The following is a 17,697-nucleotide window of genomic DNA, read 5'->3' on the forward strand; positions in this document are numbered from 1 at the left end:
AATCTACTGAATATCAATGGTGGTGCATACCTTAAAGAAAGAACTGCACTGTAAATGGATGCACTGTGTGTGTCTGCATTCAGAGACACACAACTTTACTCAGTTTTATTTCATTCGGATAAAGCCTCCTGAGCCCAGAAACTGTTTTGTACACCTCTGCTTCTCAAAATTGGGGTGCCTAGAATCTAGCTCAGTCAAACCATTCCATTTCAGTGATCACTTCTCTCTTTTTTTGCATTTGGTGGTTTTGCAGAATAACTGCAAAATTAGAACGCTGCAAAACAGAAGGAAAGCATCATCTTCTAGCCCCATATGATGATCACAAAGACTTGACCGTATGCATAGCAATGGTCACCTGAAGAATAAATGACACCTCTGACATCTACTTTTGGTGGCTATGAAGCAGCAGCAGATGATAAGAGGTCCACTCCAAGTACTTTGAAGGGGAATCATGCTTGAATTAGAGGGCAGGAGCTGAATTTGTTGCAAATGGTGGCACAATTCATCTTGCTCATACTAATACAACTGTGCTCAGAAGCACAGACTAGTAAAATGAAGGTAGATTAGCTGGTTGATTGAATAATCATAGGGCTAAAAGAACACAGGCCAAGCTCTTACTCTGGATGGACTCCATGGGATGGACTCCATGGGACTCCATGGAATAAGTTGGACTGCTTGTGAGTTCCTGATCTAGGAGGAATGGGATGCGGTATGGATTGTATGTATAGCCTATACCTGGGACTTATGCATGTGGCTACCACAAATATGCACAGCTGTAACTGAATAGAAATCGCTGATCTTCAAGCAAACACACACCATCAGGGGAACTTTTGAGCAAGCATTGTTAGCCTACTTACTGGCTGGACAATAAATAGATTAGAACTTCAAAGTCAATGCATTTTTGTCATTTATTCAAATTTTCTGTAGGAAGTAAACACTGAAAGAATTAAAAAAAACCTCACACTGCAGTATGTACAGTTTTGTGACATCACATGAATAAATCATTTCCTAATAAAAATGAGAACAGTTAAATTAGTGAAATTCCACAACGAAAAGATTGCATAAACCCCAGAATTCTTGTGTGTGGTAACGAAACCAGTATTGCACATCTAGCAATACCAGAATAGAATTGCAGTGGTTTGAAATGGAATAACAAAACGTTAATGTTTGCTGTTGGGGGTGGGGAGGTGCTCTTTACGTTTTAAAAAATGAAAAGGAAAAAAAGATTGACTTTCCCCCCAGACCCTTTCATTTGAAGCACATTCTTTCACAAAGCTAAAATACCACAGCAGAAGTCATGTCCAGAAACAGAATACAATTGTGTTTGATAAACATCTGGTTTGACTTAAGACATATTTGCCATTGCAGAGATGCATAGGGTCTCCCATGCATTTTTCATGCAGCAGGTAATTACAATATTAAATAAAACATTTTCTATACATTCTTCCAGACTTGCAACTGTATACATACATGCAAAAAAATTTAAACCTATGTGATCATATTTACATTTAATATATGGAATATACATAACAAAAAGATTAAAATGTTTTTTTCCTTTGCATTAGATAGAATACAAAATATGTATTTTTTCATTAAAGAAACCACTATTTACATCACTTTTTTAAAAATCAATTTCAACATGTATGTGTAACAAGTCTATATATTTACATATGTATACATATACATATATATAAAATATAACTTACCAGTTTACTCAACTAAAATGCAGCAGAGATAAACTGGCAACATTTTGTTGTCATTAATGACTGCTCTATCACATTTCACTGATGTTTTGCTGGGGGAAACTTAAATCATTTATTTCAAAAAAATGTAAATTAAGCACTTTATAATCTATTTTTTAAAAATATATAGCTTAAGAAGTAAATACATGGCTGATTTCCCTTTCTATCTTCAGAGATGAACTGCTCTTACAGAAATGGGTTTTCAAGGTAATCCTAAACATGCTCAGAGGTTTTACTGAATTCCATCAGATTTCCTTTCAGGTAAGCAGGCATAGGATTCCAAATGTGCCACCCAATCCTACCCATGTCTATTTAGATGCAAGACCCACTGTGCTCAATTGGGTTTACTTCTAAGTGAGGAAAGGATTGCTGCTTTAAGTCATTTTCTCTAGTAAAATATAGTGCCCATGTTTTTCTGAAGTTCTAATTTGTGTTTGCCTTTACAGAATGAAACGAGAAAAATGTTCCGACACAGGTCCATATTTTTCCTCTTTCATACTATGTGGCAAGACAGCGAATTATTTTTTCTTCTGTCCTTACGATGAAACTCTTAATTTCATTCATCCTTTCAACTGTACCAATACAGGTCTCTAGTTGCAACTACAAAGTTGCAGGTCCATGAATTTAAATCTGCCTCTACTCATGTAAAATGGGGGCTGGGCCTCCACTTTGAACGAAAAGGGGTTAGTGGTTGAGAAACCCAGAACTCCCCCCCCTTTTAGTTTTTCCTCTTCTTCCTCTTCCAGGTAGACTGATGGATTAAAGTCCTGCTGAAAGAAGCCTTTGGAGAACAGCGAGGGGCTAAGTGTAGGTGTACCTGCATGTTGCCATCAGTCCCCTATTTTACACACAATTGGGGCAGATCAAAGTCTCAGGTTTAAGCACATAGCTATGCATCATAGTGTATAAATTGATCCTGTGTCACATATTACACTGATGTATACCTGGCAGGTGTGTGCTTTGTATTCAGAATTATGTAACATGGTTACAAGCAAAGCATGGTCTTGCCCCACCTTGTTTCCTAAATTACATTTTACTGGTTAAGGCAGGTAATTACATATCTAAAATCTTTTTGAAATAATGTGTTCTACCCCGTTATTGAGATTTGTGGTGTCAATGAAATACATTACTGAGATGAAATGTACCAGCTGAACTGCTGTCATTATAAGGTTCACTATGGGGAAAATTAATCTGCAATGTGTATTTGTCTATAAATACAGTTAAGCTGAGCTCTTAAAATATTTGTGCAAATAACTCCCAAGAGGAATATGTAAACTGTTAACTATCAGAATTGTCATCTCTAGCATCTGTGATGAAAAGCCCACCATCCACTAGAGTATCTTCCTAATTTAGAATATAGAAATGCAGTGTCTATGATTATACCAAGATATCAATCCCTGATATAAGCTAACAGTTGTTTGTCATGAAATTAAAGTACACCTGAAGGCGCCATTGGCAACAGGAACAGAATGACTAAATGGTGGGATACAACAGAGCTTCAGCCAATTTTTTCATGCCAATTTGCACTGGAATTTTCCTATAAATTTGTATTTCCTCCAGGGCTATGAATCTACTTGGTCTGTCATTCACAATCTCTCTCTCACTCACACACACACACACACACACTTTTTAAAATATTAGTATTAATTATATAATGTAAATAATAATAATAAAGCTGTGATACTCTGTAGACTAACAGCTGGAACAAATATTTCTAATGCATTTCTCTACCAGGGTAAAGAGAAAAGGTGTTCAGTGACAAAATAAAGAAGTTTGAATTATATAGCTTTACAACTGACTTATTCCCATGTGTGTATAAGGGTTTTTGGGGGGCAGGGGCTTAGGCCCATTAGCCAAATTAGGCTTTGCAGCCATACCCACTTATCAACATGGTTCATGGGTGGGGGAATCCTGTTCTACAACCCTAGTGTATAGGATCACAGCTTAACTGATCTTCTGAGTTAGACTGCTACATGTTTAAAAGCACTGCAGTAGACACAGGTTTTACTGAAACTAAAATTCAGTACAAACTCAAAATATCCTACTTAGGTAAATTTTGTCTAAGAAGTTGGAGAGCGATAAACAGAACTTTTAAAAACTGCCATTCCATTCTTTCAATTTACTTCATCTCCCTTAATTCTGGTTTATTAAATATTAATTAATTTACCACAAACAATCTTTTCACTGACCACTAATATCAAAACATATGCCACCTTCTAACCAAAAAGCCTTCTAAACATGTCAGCATTTTCAATACTTCAGTAGTGCTCATACTGTAAAGCAAGACTGAGCTGATGGGAAAAGATACCAACGTGATGCGTTACCTATTCTTTTTTCTCTCTTAAACAAAATGCAACATTGATTCTGGAAAATCCAAAGTTCACTAATGTGTTCCTTCACCAAGCATAAATGGGGAGAAAATGAAAGTGGCTGAGGGACATATTTTGCTACCAGGATTTTGCTTTATAAACTCATAGCCCAGGTTTTATATTTATTTCAGCTGAGTGTCTAGGGAAGGCATTCTCCAAATGCAACTAGAGAAAATACATAAGATATTTCTTGTGGTTCTCCCAGATATTAAAATGCAATCAAAAGCCATTAGGAAGCACCCAAAGGTTTCATTTCTATACATTTCTCCAGTTAACACTGAGGATGATTACTAATATGCTAGAGTAGACTAATGCCTTGGTCTTGGTGTTCCATTTACAAAAAAAGGGGTTCTTCACATTTCATACATGTATGAAAACACAAAGTTATACTGCCCCAGTGCTTAAGAGTTTCAAAAAGGAAAATATATCATGCGACAGGATGGAATGCTGCAAAACACTCTGCCAGCAGTGTCAGCTTTATGCATTGCATGTGTAATACTAGTAGTTCCAAATAAGTACCTTTTTATAATACATAACCCAGAATAATTGCTGCTACCTCTGTATTTCCCCCCTACACTGGCTCAGATATTTGTAAATAATTCCACCCAAGTGGTTCAGCTTCCTGCCATGTTTTTAACTGGGACCTGCTGGTGAAGGGGAAGGAATAAATCCTGAGGCGCCAGGCAAAAACTTTTATATATAACCAGGCCTTTAGCTATCTGTGGCCTTTTAGAATTGGGATGTCTTTTAATTTATGTGGGGATTTTTGTTTGTAAGTTGCTTTGGGTTGCCCTAGGCAAGATAAAGCGACTGACCAAATTCAAGAAATAATAATAAAAAGTAATAATAATAATTTTTAAAAATAAGAATAAATCATATACATGACATCCAAGGTCCACAGGAAGATCATCTGCCATCATTTGTATGATTTGGAAACATATCAGGAAGCTGAACCCCATGGTTTTAAACCTTTGCACAAACACCAGCAGTCAGTTTTCTTATGAATTTTGATGTAACTAACAACTTGTGATGATAGGTGCCTGGTGACAAATTTCCTGTAAAGCAAAATAAAAAAATAAAAAATTGCTACATGTATTTTAAATATCAGCAGAAAAATTCATCAAACAAAACCATGTTTCAGTTATACCATGCTTTTCTCAAATCATGCTAGATTTATACAACACGTTTTTTTTTAAAAAAAGCAAAGATTTAAACCTGACTGTAAACACTTCTAATATGATTATAATTTACTCTGGTTCTTTTTTAATTGTTAATACTTTGTCTAAGAGTCCGTATACATTTCCATTCACATTGTGTTGAAGGGACACTTTATTACTTGAGTGACTACTGTAAGTATTTCTTACATTATGAAATGGCATTTTACATTCTGCAACAGGCGATAACTCTTTCTTAAATGTGACAACAGATGAATGTTCTGTAAATGACGTATCACTCCAAACATCTTTGCCATGTGCTTCCTGAATATTAATGGAATTCCCACCTTTCTGTAACATGTAATATAATATAGGATTAGTTTTGGTCAGTCTTGGGGAATCTCGCTCATGTTCATTTTTGTCCGTATCTGTGATGACCCATTTTATAGGCCCCCTTTCTCTAGGTACATGGCAAACACTAAACTGGTCACATTCAGGTTTTGATGAAACTGTGCCTCCCAAATGTTCAGTGAAGGGAGAACTGGCAGGACTCCTCATTGCAACTGAATACTGAAATGTTCGGTGATCCAAACAATTGGTTTGCTGTCCAGGATTCCCCATTAGCGTATGTACTGAAGGGACACTGAATTCAGTTTTGCTGTTATTTGTGAGGTTATTTTTTGTTCCTTTCTTTTTGCCATCAGTTACTGCTGAATTATTCCTATGCTGAGGCACGTCTTTTTCACAATTTTCTGACAGAAGCAGTTGTTTCAACACGTTAAATCCTTTGCTTTCTCTAGACCAACTCCTATTTTCACTTTCATTATTTGAACCGTGACCTGAAGGGTATTTTAATTCAACATCAGTTCTGCTAAATTTCAATTCTTTCTGGTTGAGTCCAGGACCATACAAGGCATCTGCAGAACACTTATGATTGTTTGCAACATCAGATATGTTACCTTTGTTACCTTTTAGCAATTTCAAATGACCTTCTGAAGGTTCAGGATGCAGCTTCCTCTTCTTTGGGACTGTGCTGGGGCTTTTTGATTCCACAAAAGTCTGTTCCGCATTTCTGTGGCTCCTGTCCAGTTCATCTGCAGAATAGCTATCTTGACTCTGCCTCAGCAATCGACTTAGTAGGCCATTCTTTGAAAAAGAAAAGCCTTGAGGTGAGAGAGGGTTGGGTTTAAATTCCTCTGATGCTGGAGAAGTAGCTGAATGTCTCTCTAATGAATGAGCTATTCCATGATATTTCTTGCTAACACTTTCCCTTACTTGCTGTGCATTTGGATTCTGAAGGGCATTTGATTCCTCAGAAGGTTCAGCTTTTATTTTTACAGTCAATATTTGTTCATTCAAAGCCTTTTCTGTCGGGTCTTGTAAACTCTCTTCTTTTGAATGCATCCTCTCCTTTGTTTCAGTCATACCTTTGTTGGAGGTTCCCAGAAGCAGTTGGAGGACAGTGCGTCTTTCAAGTAGATTCTGGATTTCTGAACTGGGAAATCTTTGTTCAGCTGGTAGAGGCTGACTACTGACAATTTTGTTTTCTTCAAGTGCACCTGATGCATTAGTAATCAGGGAGCTATTTAATCCATCTATCAATCCAACTGGTTTCTCTGGGTTTAGAGTCATCATTTGTTTGCCTGTCTGCCTTTGCTCATCTATTGACATGGAAGACTGCATCCCACATTGAGCTAAGTTTTGCAAAAGTTTACTTGCACTAAAAGATGGATTTGTTTGTACAGTTTCATTTCTGCTCTGTTTAGTTCCTTGAATTTCTTTGTGTACTGTAAGATCTATCAAGTGTTTAGAAGCTGGATTAATTAGTCTTTCAGGCTGTATGATGCAAGTGTATGGTGGTGAATTATGTTTGACCAATAAAGGAGAATGGTGTGAAAGGTTGATGGGGGAATCCGCTTGTGTAGAATTTAGCAGAGGAGGAGTGTTTATTGGAGTAATTTGATTTGTACTAGAGCAATCTGTCATAGGAGTTCTGTTACCCATTGCTAAATTAAATTTTGTCACATCAGCTGAAACTAATGCACTCTCAGTTTCTGTGATTTTCTCAACATTGTCTTCATTTTTATGGCCAAGTAATAACTGAAGCAAAGTTACTTTCTGATGTGGATTGAGTTTTGCATTTTTAGAGGGACTTTTCTCTTCTACATTTTCTAGACAAGGAACTTTTGAATCCCAGTTGTGAAGTATGGATTGGGTTAAATTGTCTAGAGAAGCTGGCTGCGCAGAATCTGGTTTATTTGTTTTCTGTTTGAAAGATAAGTCTATAGGAAGACAATTAGAATGAGAACTTTCATCATCACTGCTGTCATCTTCTGTAAAACTTGGATTGTTGTCGGAATACTCATCAACCGTAGTTGGTGTACTACTCTCCTCAAAAATACTGGACCTTTCATTCTGTTCATATCCTTTAGTCTGCTTAGTAGCACTGTGATTTTTAAGGAGATGTAAAAGTAAACTACTGTTGGTAGGTGGTTTCATATGATTTTTTTCCATCGTTGTTTTGTAGCCTATGCTTTTAGGAGATGAATGAATTACCCCCATAGGACTCTGAAAATGTGTCATATTGCTTTTGTTGGTTATTGATTTGGTTGAAGATCTTACCTGACCATTAGGATGGCTTTCAATTCCTTTTGACAGTTTGAAATGGCCAACATCTTTCGGAACACTTTCTTTTAATCTTGCCATAGCAGCAAGTCTCTCACTTGCAATTTGACTTGCATTTTGTGCTTTTAGAGCATGTTCTCTGGAGTACTGCTGCAAGTGCGCTTCACTTGAAAGAAGCAAGGCTAGCTGACTACAAGCCACACTGGGTTTAGGAGACGTAGCAGGACTAGACCTTTTTTCCACCATGCTTGCAACAGCTTGTAATCTTGCAGCACAAGACAACGACTCACTCATCACCTTGGAACCACTTTGTCCTGTATGCGAAGATTCTATAAACCGATCTTTAACCAGATTAGCTGTTAGCTCAGGCAGACCAGTCTCCAGCTTTTCATCTTTTGCTTTGCTCTTCTTCAGGAGAGTCTTCAAGTGACTGGATGCAACACCATAGCACCTTAAGTCTTTCTCAACTTGCAGAGAATCCTGGCTAAGGGAATACCCTTGCTCCTTGAGGCTCTGCCTAATCTGTTGTGACAAAGCAACGCTCTGCAGCCTAGAGCTGAATGACTGAAGCAAAGAGGCCAGTAATGTGCTATCCTGTTTGCCTTTAGGCACATTTTCAACCATGCCAGCTAACAAAGCTTCTTTTTTCCCATTTAAATCCACAATAGAATCAGACAAGCGTCTTCTCTTTGCTGCATTCCAGTCTTCAGAAGACTGCAATAGCCTTGCCTTTTTGTGATGCAGCATGCCAGAACCTTGATATGTATGTGTGTTAGCAACTGAACCATCTCTCTGACAGCTGGGAGATGTATTTCCAGAAACCCTGAAGTTCTGATCTTCTGCACCAGGCCCAACAGGCTTTTTGTCAACCGCAGAACCCGAACCTCCTGCTGCTTGATGCATTAGTAATCCCTCTAGGTAAGTTAGAACAACGGAATCCTGGTGCATCTCAGAGACAAGCTCTTCTCCATGAGTCATGTTCAATACAAGTATCCACAAAGGCTCCCTTTTTATTCACTTTAAGGACTAACTTGTTATTGGTGAACTGAGATTCAGATTAATAAGCAAGTCTACTGTTGCCTACAAAATGTGATGCAGAACAGGTGCAGTAGTCCTTGATTGATTCTCTCATTAAGTTTTTGTGGAAAACTAAAAGTTCCATTTTTATGCATCTCTGCTGCGGTATGCACATGCATTTATGAAGGTGATCCAGATTGACTTATTTAAAACATGGTTCCAGAGGAAACATATTCATATTCTTCTAGTAGATTTCTGCAGCTGAGGTTTTCTTTTTTCAGTCTTTTCTCATCATATTGTACATGCTTAATTCCTATGAAGCAAAAAAGAAGAAAAAAATCAGCAAAAGTATTTTGAAGGTACCAAAATTGTATTCAAGCAAAAACAGAAGCGCATCACACAGCTCTGTAGTCTTTTGATCAGCTAATTCTTCCTGAACAAACCAGCACCTTGCACTTTTGTTTCCCTATAAAGTGTTGCTTGAAAGCCCCTCTTCACACAAATGATAGGTTACAGCAGGCATAGGCAAACTCGGCCCTCCAGATGTTTTGAGACTACAATTCCCATCACCCCTGACCACTGGCCCTGTTAGGTATGGATGATGGGAGTTGTAGCTCCAAAACATCTGGAGGGCCAAGCTTGCCTGTGTCTGGATTACAGTTAACAAAATGTCCCAATACAGGCATTGAAAAGAGGGGAGGGCACAATGGGCTGCACAGAGTCAGGGACAAACTGAAGCACCTTGGCTGTCCTGTCCCCTGCCCCAACATGAAGCCACGGAATGACGGCAGAAACTGGAAAGCAAGCACTTGATGTTGGTGTCTGCCTTCCTTAACAAATACATGATTCAGATAGAGTTTACTGTGAAACTGGTTATCATTATCATCTCAGAAAGAAGGACACCCTTTGGTATTCACTACTATACATTGTATTGTGTGTCACCATTTGGAAATGATCGTGAAAGAGAAGAACACGGAGGCTTTTAGGGAGCCAGCAAACTGCTAAATGTACCCTGTCTTCCAGAATAACAGGCTAAAGATATATCGGCATGGATAGAACAGCAAAGGATTTGGGCCACAGTCAAGAAAGGCTACTTTCCACGTATGACTATGTGCAGATTTTAATAACTTTTTCTTGTACAGCCAATCAATTGGCTAGATTTATATGGAAAGGTGGGCTGCCTCTCCAGCCAAGTGAGTGGGCACATAAAAAAACCCAAAACTGACTGCTAACTTTGTTGCTCTGGACTTTTATGTGCCAATAAAGTTTTTTTAAAAGGGAAATGGTAAGCATTAAAAAATTCAAGATAAATATTTATTTCCTAACTTAAAAAAGATGTAATAGCTTTAAAACAAGTCTATTAACAAATCTCAGTCATAAGAGCCAGTGCCTAATGAATGAAGCATTAATCTAAAGAGCATGAGAATTAGCTAAAAATCAAAGAAAATAAACATCAAAATTAGTGTCACAAAAACCACCCTATACCTGTGACTGTGACCTGTTTTAACCGCTTTTAATAATAATAATAATAATAATAATAATAATAATAATACTTTTATTATTTATAATTTTAACACTGTTGTACCATGAACTGAAACCAGCTGGTGAAGGGTGGGTGTTAATAATAAATAATATACAAACTCTGATAACAAAAAATACCGCCTCCAGGGTACCTAAACTCTGGATACAATAGATATGAATGAAATATTTATGAAATAATTAGAATCCAGCTATTTGAGTATAAACAAATGTGTAGCAATGTATCATCAAATTGCAGCCTTTGATCTTTGACTCTTTGCATTATCTGCCACTTTTATGTCAACTTCTAGTTACTCTGTTTAAGGCTCTCCTACCTTCATCTGCCCCAATTCTCCTTCTCAGGGCCTAATTTGATTTCTGCCTTCTGTAGTCCCCACCATAGTCAACACCAGCTGCTCCCTCTGCCTCAAACAGATAGTTACAAGTCCTATTTTTAAAAAATTAGTAACAAAAACTCATTAAACCGACTTTTGTAGAGTTACTAGATTTTAATATGGAGAAATGTCATTGTTCTACAAAATAAATTTGTCACTGAATGTCTATAAGTACTCCGAAAATGATTCATGTGTTATGAACTGAGGCCGGTATGTGTGCGTAACTGTTCACACAAATGATTTGCTTGCGTGATGCGTATTCATAAAGGAGGTGACTCATGAAAGACATGGTGGGAACTTCCATGAGCAGAGAAAATGAGTGTGTCAGCTTTTTAGAAGTTACACTTCAAATACTGGCTTGTGGAAACAAGGAGTTGTGTCTTTCCTCTCCCCAAATCTGTTCCAGGGAGTCCTCCAATGAATTGGAGCAGACTTTGAGGGTGCACAGGGGGATGTAGGGGAAAAGAGAGCAAGAAGATCTGCTAGGCAAGTGAAGGTACGATGTGTGAGCGGAACAACTTCTGCACATAGTCAAGCTGTTTCAAACGAATGAAATTATAAGGACATGTTTCTACAGAATTCTTTTATGAGTTAAGAGTTCTACTAAACAGTGAAAACCTTACAAATATTATACTAAATCCACTACATAAATTGCCATACGAGTTAGTGATTTGTATGTGCGGTCTACTATTTTATGTTTGCTAACATGTCAAAAAAAAGGGGGAGGGGGAATCAGTGATAGAGATCTGAATTCAGGACATCAAGAATTCACGGTAGTCTTGCAGCAGTTTCTCTGACCTCGTGTGGAGGATTTTTCATTAGTATGTTTTGATAATACATAAAATAGATATAAATAAAAACTTGTAAGATTGTGATGTTTATGACATTAGAACAGCATAATTACCAGTCAACTACTAATATTTGGAAATTTGAAAGTGCTGAGATGATATGGGTCTAGAATATACAACTGTGGTAACACTACTGTCCTTGGAACCGTAAATAACTTCCACAGTATTTCCACACACCCCGTTGCCACCACAATATAGGTATCCTTGATGCATATCTGGTTCTCGATCAAGTGATCCTGAGATCTCATCCTCTGGGTTAGAAGAGGGGGCTGAACCTAAGGCAAATAAACCCTTCTGCCCTCTTACTAAATATCTTTTTTAATTGGGAGAGGACTAGGCTGCATAAGCACTATTTTCCTCACGTATCTCTGGATTGGGGGCAGTAATGCAGTACAGGAAGAAAAAGGTTATTTAGCTTAAACATTCACTCTAAGGACACACACTCTTAAGTAATTTATCAAATTTATGTTGATAAAGTGTCAGCAATTTTGAGCAAAAGACATGATAGATAATCAGAAAGTTGTGGCCATAGCTCTTAGTAGAATGTTTTATATATGTCTTCATGAATGCTACGGAAAGAAAGTAATTGCAAAATAGCAAGAAAGGGCTATTTATCTTTGCTACTTGTTCTATTAATGATAGTTGTTGAAATGAATCTTACTACCTAAGTAGTGGAAATCAATACTGACACATCTGCAAATATCAGGTTTCCCATTCAAATCATTCTCCCAAGAATAAACATTGTACTCAGTATGAGAACTTCACAACCAATTAATTTGCAGCTTACATGACTAATAATAGTGTTATTAATTGGGGGGGGGGTGCAGACTCCCCATAATCCTAACTGGCAGATTTTAGCCAGTATTTGGAGTATGGAGGGAAGATGCTAGGCCAGTGAAAAATACAGGCTGAACCAGTCCTCCTATTCAGAAAATGGTTGCTAGCGATGCCCTTAAGAGACCCAAGTACTGGGCCATTAAGAACAACTGACCATGCAGATGCTGTCCTCCCTGCCAACGAAGAAGTGGACAGGAACAGAAGAACTGAGAGAGGGAGGTTTCCAGTGGTAATGGGGTATGATGTCACCACAGGAAAAAAGGTATCCTTTTAAAACAGGTTTTGCAGCAGGTGTTTCGGGGAAGAAGAATGAAAGGCACTGGTTGGAGGAGGCTGCACGCAGAGCCTGGTCCCCTTCTGCTTTGGACCCAAACATGCCAAAGCTATGAGAGAAGCAACGAGAGACCCCCTTGCAGTGTGTTGTTCTGCACTTCCTCCATCAAAACTCAGGTTATAAATGTGTGTGCAAAGTAAATCACATTTCATAAAGACAGGGCAGTTTCTGCTGCACCTCATTCCCAAGGAACACAAATCCTTGTTAGGGGCCTAAGACCCCTGGGATCTTGTTACCGCTCAGCAGAGATTGGGGTGGCCTGTAACACTAGGAATAAAATGGGAAATTGTTGTTAACCATATTTCCTTTCATAACATGCTTAAATCAGACGTAGCTTAGGACTGCACATTCTAGCCAAAACCAACATTCAAAACAGGGTAGGTGGATTTAGGCTAATTTAACTTGCCGTAACAACTGCTTTCTGCTGTTCAAGGCTGTTATGGTTCCCATATTTTGCACTTCAATGGAAGCAACTGGTGGGGGCGAGAATAGTAGCCAAGTGTTAAGTGTCACAGGGAACGATATGAGGAACACATTACAGAGAGTTTATATGTGTACATATGAGGGAGAAAAACACTGTGTGAATTATTGAGAAATTAGCAGCCTGCTCTTCATATTAGGAAAATGTGACTATAAGATTATGATTTAACGTTAGTATCAGTATAACATTCAAATTCAACTTTAAGTCATCTCTAGTCTTAATTATTGAATTATAATTGCATTATAATGTGTTGCATATGAGGCCTTCTTAGAAGTGGATTCCTTGCCTATGGAATGGGAGACCTGCCTGGTGCTGACATTAACATCTTTTCAGCAACAGACAAAGCTTTTTCTGTTTTTCTAGGTATTTGGTTGTTAAGATCTTTTGTGTTTGGGGGGACATTTTAGCTGGTTTGAAAAGTGAAGCTTTACTAAAACATACACAATTCATGACACCACAGAAATCTGTTTTGAAATATTGATGGAAAGCATCTAGTTATTAAAATGGACCACTTTAAATTATATATGAATCAAAATTAATAATTTTTTAGAATTAGGAAATGTATTTTGACATTATTGTGTTTCAGTACATTCCAAAGTCTCAGTCGATGCTTGAACAAAGTTAATTACATGATCATTTAACTTCAGTACTGAATTATTAATAGAAGAGTAAAAATGTAGATAAGAATGCATAAATAAATGTATCAAACTCAGTTATAAAAATGAATTTGAGAGCTGGAGAAGACTTGATCACAAAGTATATGCGTGCACACACCCACACCCATTATTGACAAATAATGCACATTTTGGAAAATATTCTAAATCACTATAAATAATTGTACTCTTCTTAAAAATATTGTATGATTACTGGAAAAAGAACAAAATTAATAACTGTTTTGAACTTTTAAATCCTATTGAACAATTATTAAAGTTGTAATGAAATCCTATGGTTTGTTTACTGCTAAAATAGATTTGACATATGCATGGTACAAGTTCAAGGTCACTGATCAGGAAATAAGATTACAAATAGGACTGATGTAACAGCTGGCTTCTGATCAAAGCTTCAGGGATTTTAATACACTTACCAGAAAATACACTGCATTTCCTTATATAGTGTAGTTTTTAAGGTATTATAAACAAATCCATGTATTTATTTTCTGTAGCACAGCATTCAAAACACAACATCAAACCCAGAGAAAACTAGTCTATGTTAATGAAAGAAGTGTTATTTTCTGTCACAAGCTATTGTCTGAATAAAGTAGGTAATCTATTGGTTCATTCCAACCTACAGTTCTATTGTTAATCCAAAGCAGCCTGTGCAAAGCAGTTTTGTGTGACCACAGGATGCTGCATTCCTATTATGACACAGCTCAGTGTTGAATAGGTTCCCCACCACCTTTTAAAACAAAGATCTCTGACATGGTTTGTATGGGTCCAATGGCATCATTGAGATCTTCCCCTGGTGCCCATGTAGCCTCTGAGTTTTTGCACCAACTACCCCATGATGATGGGGTGGCTATATTCTCCCCCACTTCCCCAAAAAAGGAGGTTTGAAGAGTGACAATGTTTCCAATTTCTTCTTTCAGATCTTTGGGCTAAAATCAACAAGTCCCGCTAGACGCAGTGTTTCTCAACCTGTGGGTCCCCAGATGTTGTTGGACTACAACTCCCATCATTCCTAGCCAGCATGACCAATGCTCAGGGATGATGGGAGTTGTAGTCCAACAACATTTGGGGACCCACAGGCTGAGAACCGCTGCGCTAGAGGAATGGATTCCTCCCCATCTCCTTATGCAACCTCTACATCCCTCCCCAAATCTGTTCTGGAGGGTCAGAAGAAAGCCCAGAGCAGAGTGCAGGGCAGGAGAGGGCAGACACTTCCATCTGGCAAGAAGAAATCCTTGGCCTGACAGAACAATTGCCTTGGCACAAGGCTGAATTCCATCTTGTGTGTTTTGTCAAGGCTAAAAAGATTAGTGACCCTATTACGTTTTGGAACAAGTTTCAGAAGAAATATATATAAAATTTTAATACAATTTATCTGCACTGTTGTAATATGATAATTCTCATGCCATCTATCATTATCTATTTGTACAAATATCCTGTGTTTTTTTCCTCACAACCAGGGACAATAAAAATAAACAGAGGCTTTGGGTGCTTTTGGGGAGCACAGAAGGTTACAGTAAGGAAGATGGGAAGATGTGAGAGCCATTTTCCATTCACAATACGTTGGATACAGCCCTATATTTGCTTAATGGACAAAGAAATAAGCGAAAGGATGGGGAATCAAAGTATCTTAGGCACAAATGCTACAAGCAGATATATGCTGGATACAAGTCAACTTCAAACCTAACTAGGAGGTTGTTGTAAACCAGGATCGCTCATCACAACACAATGTAACTTGGATACTGTAAAAGTTAAGCTAAGCTTTGCCAAAGTCTAGATCCACCAGCACAGGAGGTGGGGGGGGGGGTGAGGACCACATTAGACCAATGCTTTGCTCTGACCCATTCACATAGCACTAGACTATGTCTATCATGTTCCAGTCCAAGGGTCACACTCGCCAATTATTCTGTAATAATTGTCTTTCAAATTGTGAGCTCTGGTTTGGGGAATCCATTTTTAAAAAAATCAAACTTAAACATATCATGTAACTGATGATACTGTAACCAAGCAGTAACTTGGCTCCTTAAGTCTTCCACTGGGTTCAGTCTGGGTTCCCTCCCTGTAAGGCCCAACCATTCCCTATAGGTCACCCATTGTCTATCCATATTAACTCTCTTAATTGCAATTGCTTCAGTGGGGGATAGCCATTAAGGTGCTTTTCTTTACAGCAAGTTTTTATATTTATCCCAAACTCTATACAAATCCTTCCTAACAATCTGTTTTGTAAAACCCTTATAAACTTTAGCTTTCCCATACATACCAAAGACATGCATGCCAGCCAAATTTCTTTCCATGGCCTTCCAAATCTAAAATGTCTGCGTTTTCAATTCAATCCATTCCTTCAGCCAACACAAGGAAGCTGCCTCGTTGAAAGTCTGGCAGGGCAAAGCCTCCTCTTTTATATCTGTCCAATTTTTATGTTTAATTTGTGGCTTTCCCCCCTGCCAGATAAATTTAGAAATATATTTTCCCTTCTTTGAGGCTACTTAACTTACTTAAAAACAGGATACATTGGAATAAGACCAGCAACTTAGGTAGAATTCCAGCCATCAAAATAAATGTATAACGTAACAGGGAAAGTTTCATCCTTCCCCAAATCTCTAACTCCTTAATTTATTTCCACAATTTTATATTTTGAAATAAGTTGAGATTCCTCACTGTCAGCCAAGACCTCACAATTATTTTTAATGCAGTACTAAGATTACTAACCACCCCTAACACACAAACAAACTCCAGGTTCTAGCTCACCAAGAGAAAAGAAAGTTTGCATGGAATTCAGCTCCATGTTGGGTGGAGGAACAAATTTTGATAATCTTTCCTGATCTCTCCTAAATTCAGCATGAAAGTGGTGAGACTTGTCAGTGAGTAAGAAATGTAGTCTCTTGATGTACTGGGAACAATAAGTGAATGATCTCTGCAGTTCCTGAACGCATACTTAGGCTGTTCTTGAAGTCAGCAAGTAGGAAGGAGTAGCACTACCTATACAGAAAATACTGAAGGTAGTGGTGCTAGTGGAACTTGCTAGACATAGCGGAAAAAGCCACCGCCTAGCACAACTGTTTCTTCCAACTACACTGGGATAGGTATCATTTATTTTAAAATATTTATAGGCCACTTTTTCTGAGTCAAACTATCAAGAAAGCTTAATGTAATAACAATTTAAAATTACAGCTTCAACAATAAAACGATGGAATAGGAAACACAAATGCAATTTCTACAAATTGCCTATAACTTCAATAAAACATCAATACTAAAATTCTAACACTCCTACAATATAAAACACAATTCCAGCCAAGCCATTAGCTAAAAGAAGCACCTTAAAAATATCCATAATTGCATTGCCCTCATCAAGACAGGTGGCTGCATTTTGAGCCAGCTCAAACAATAGCAGCACACAGGAACAAAACAAACAAACACACTTAAAGCTTTTGCAATTAAAGTTTTTCCCCAGGAAATACTTATTTCCCCCTCCTTGAAAAGCACTACTATTGACCAGAAAATTGAGCCACCACTTTATGTGGTCCTCCTTCGTAAGTACGATATGGCAAGATGTAAATACTATAAATATTCCCAATTTGCCATGAATTCATGATCTTTTAACTGTATTGCTATGTGAAAAACTGACAGAGCACAGGGTTAATCATTAGCAGAAAAGAAAAATATGCCATTTGCCAGCAGGGAAAAATGAGCAGGGCTGGAATGGCAGCAACAC

General features: G+C 37.8%; 1 protein-coding gene across 1 annotated transcript in view; it reads right to left on the reverse strand.

Annotated features, from left to right (window-relative positions):
• Positions 1–889: 889 nt before the first annotated feature.
• Positions 890–17,697, reverse strand: part of NRIP1 (nuclear receptor interacting protein 1) — a 75,201-nt gene continuing 58,393 nt past the window's right edge. Inside the window, exon 3 of the mRNA XM_083439222.1 lies at positions 890–9,220. Within this exon, the coding sequence (XP_083295348.1) occupies positions 5,359–8,868 (3,510 nt within the window). The 5' untranslated portion in view covers positions 8,869–9,220 and the 3' untranslated portion in view covers positions 890–5,358. The remainder of the gene's footprint in view (positions 9,221–17,697) is intronic.

Source organism: Podarcis tiliguerta (genome assembly GCF_965153285.1).
Source record: "Podarcis tiliguerta genome assembly, chromosome: 4".
Lineage (NCBI taxonomy): Eukaryota > Metazoa > Chordata > Lepidosauria > Squamata > Lacertidae > Podarcis > Podarcis tiliguerta.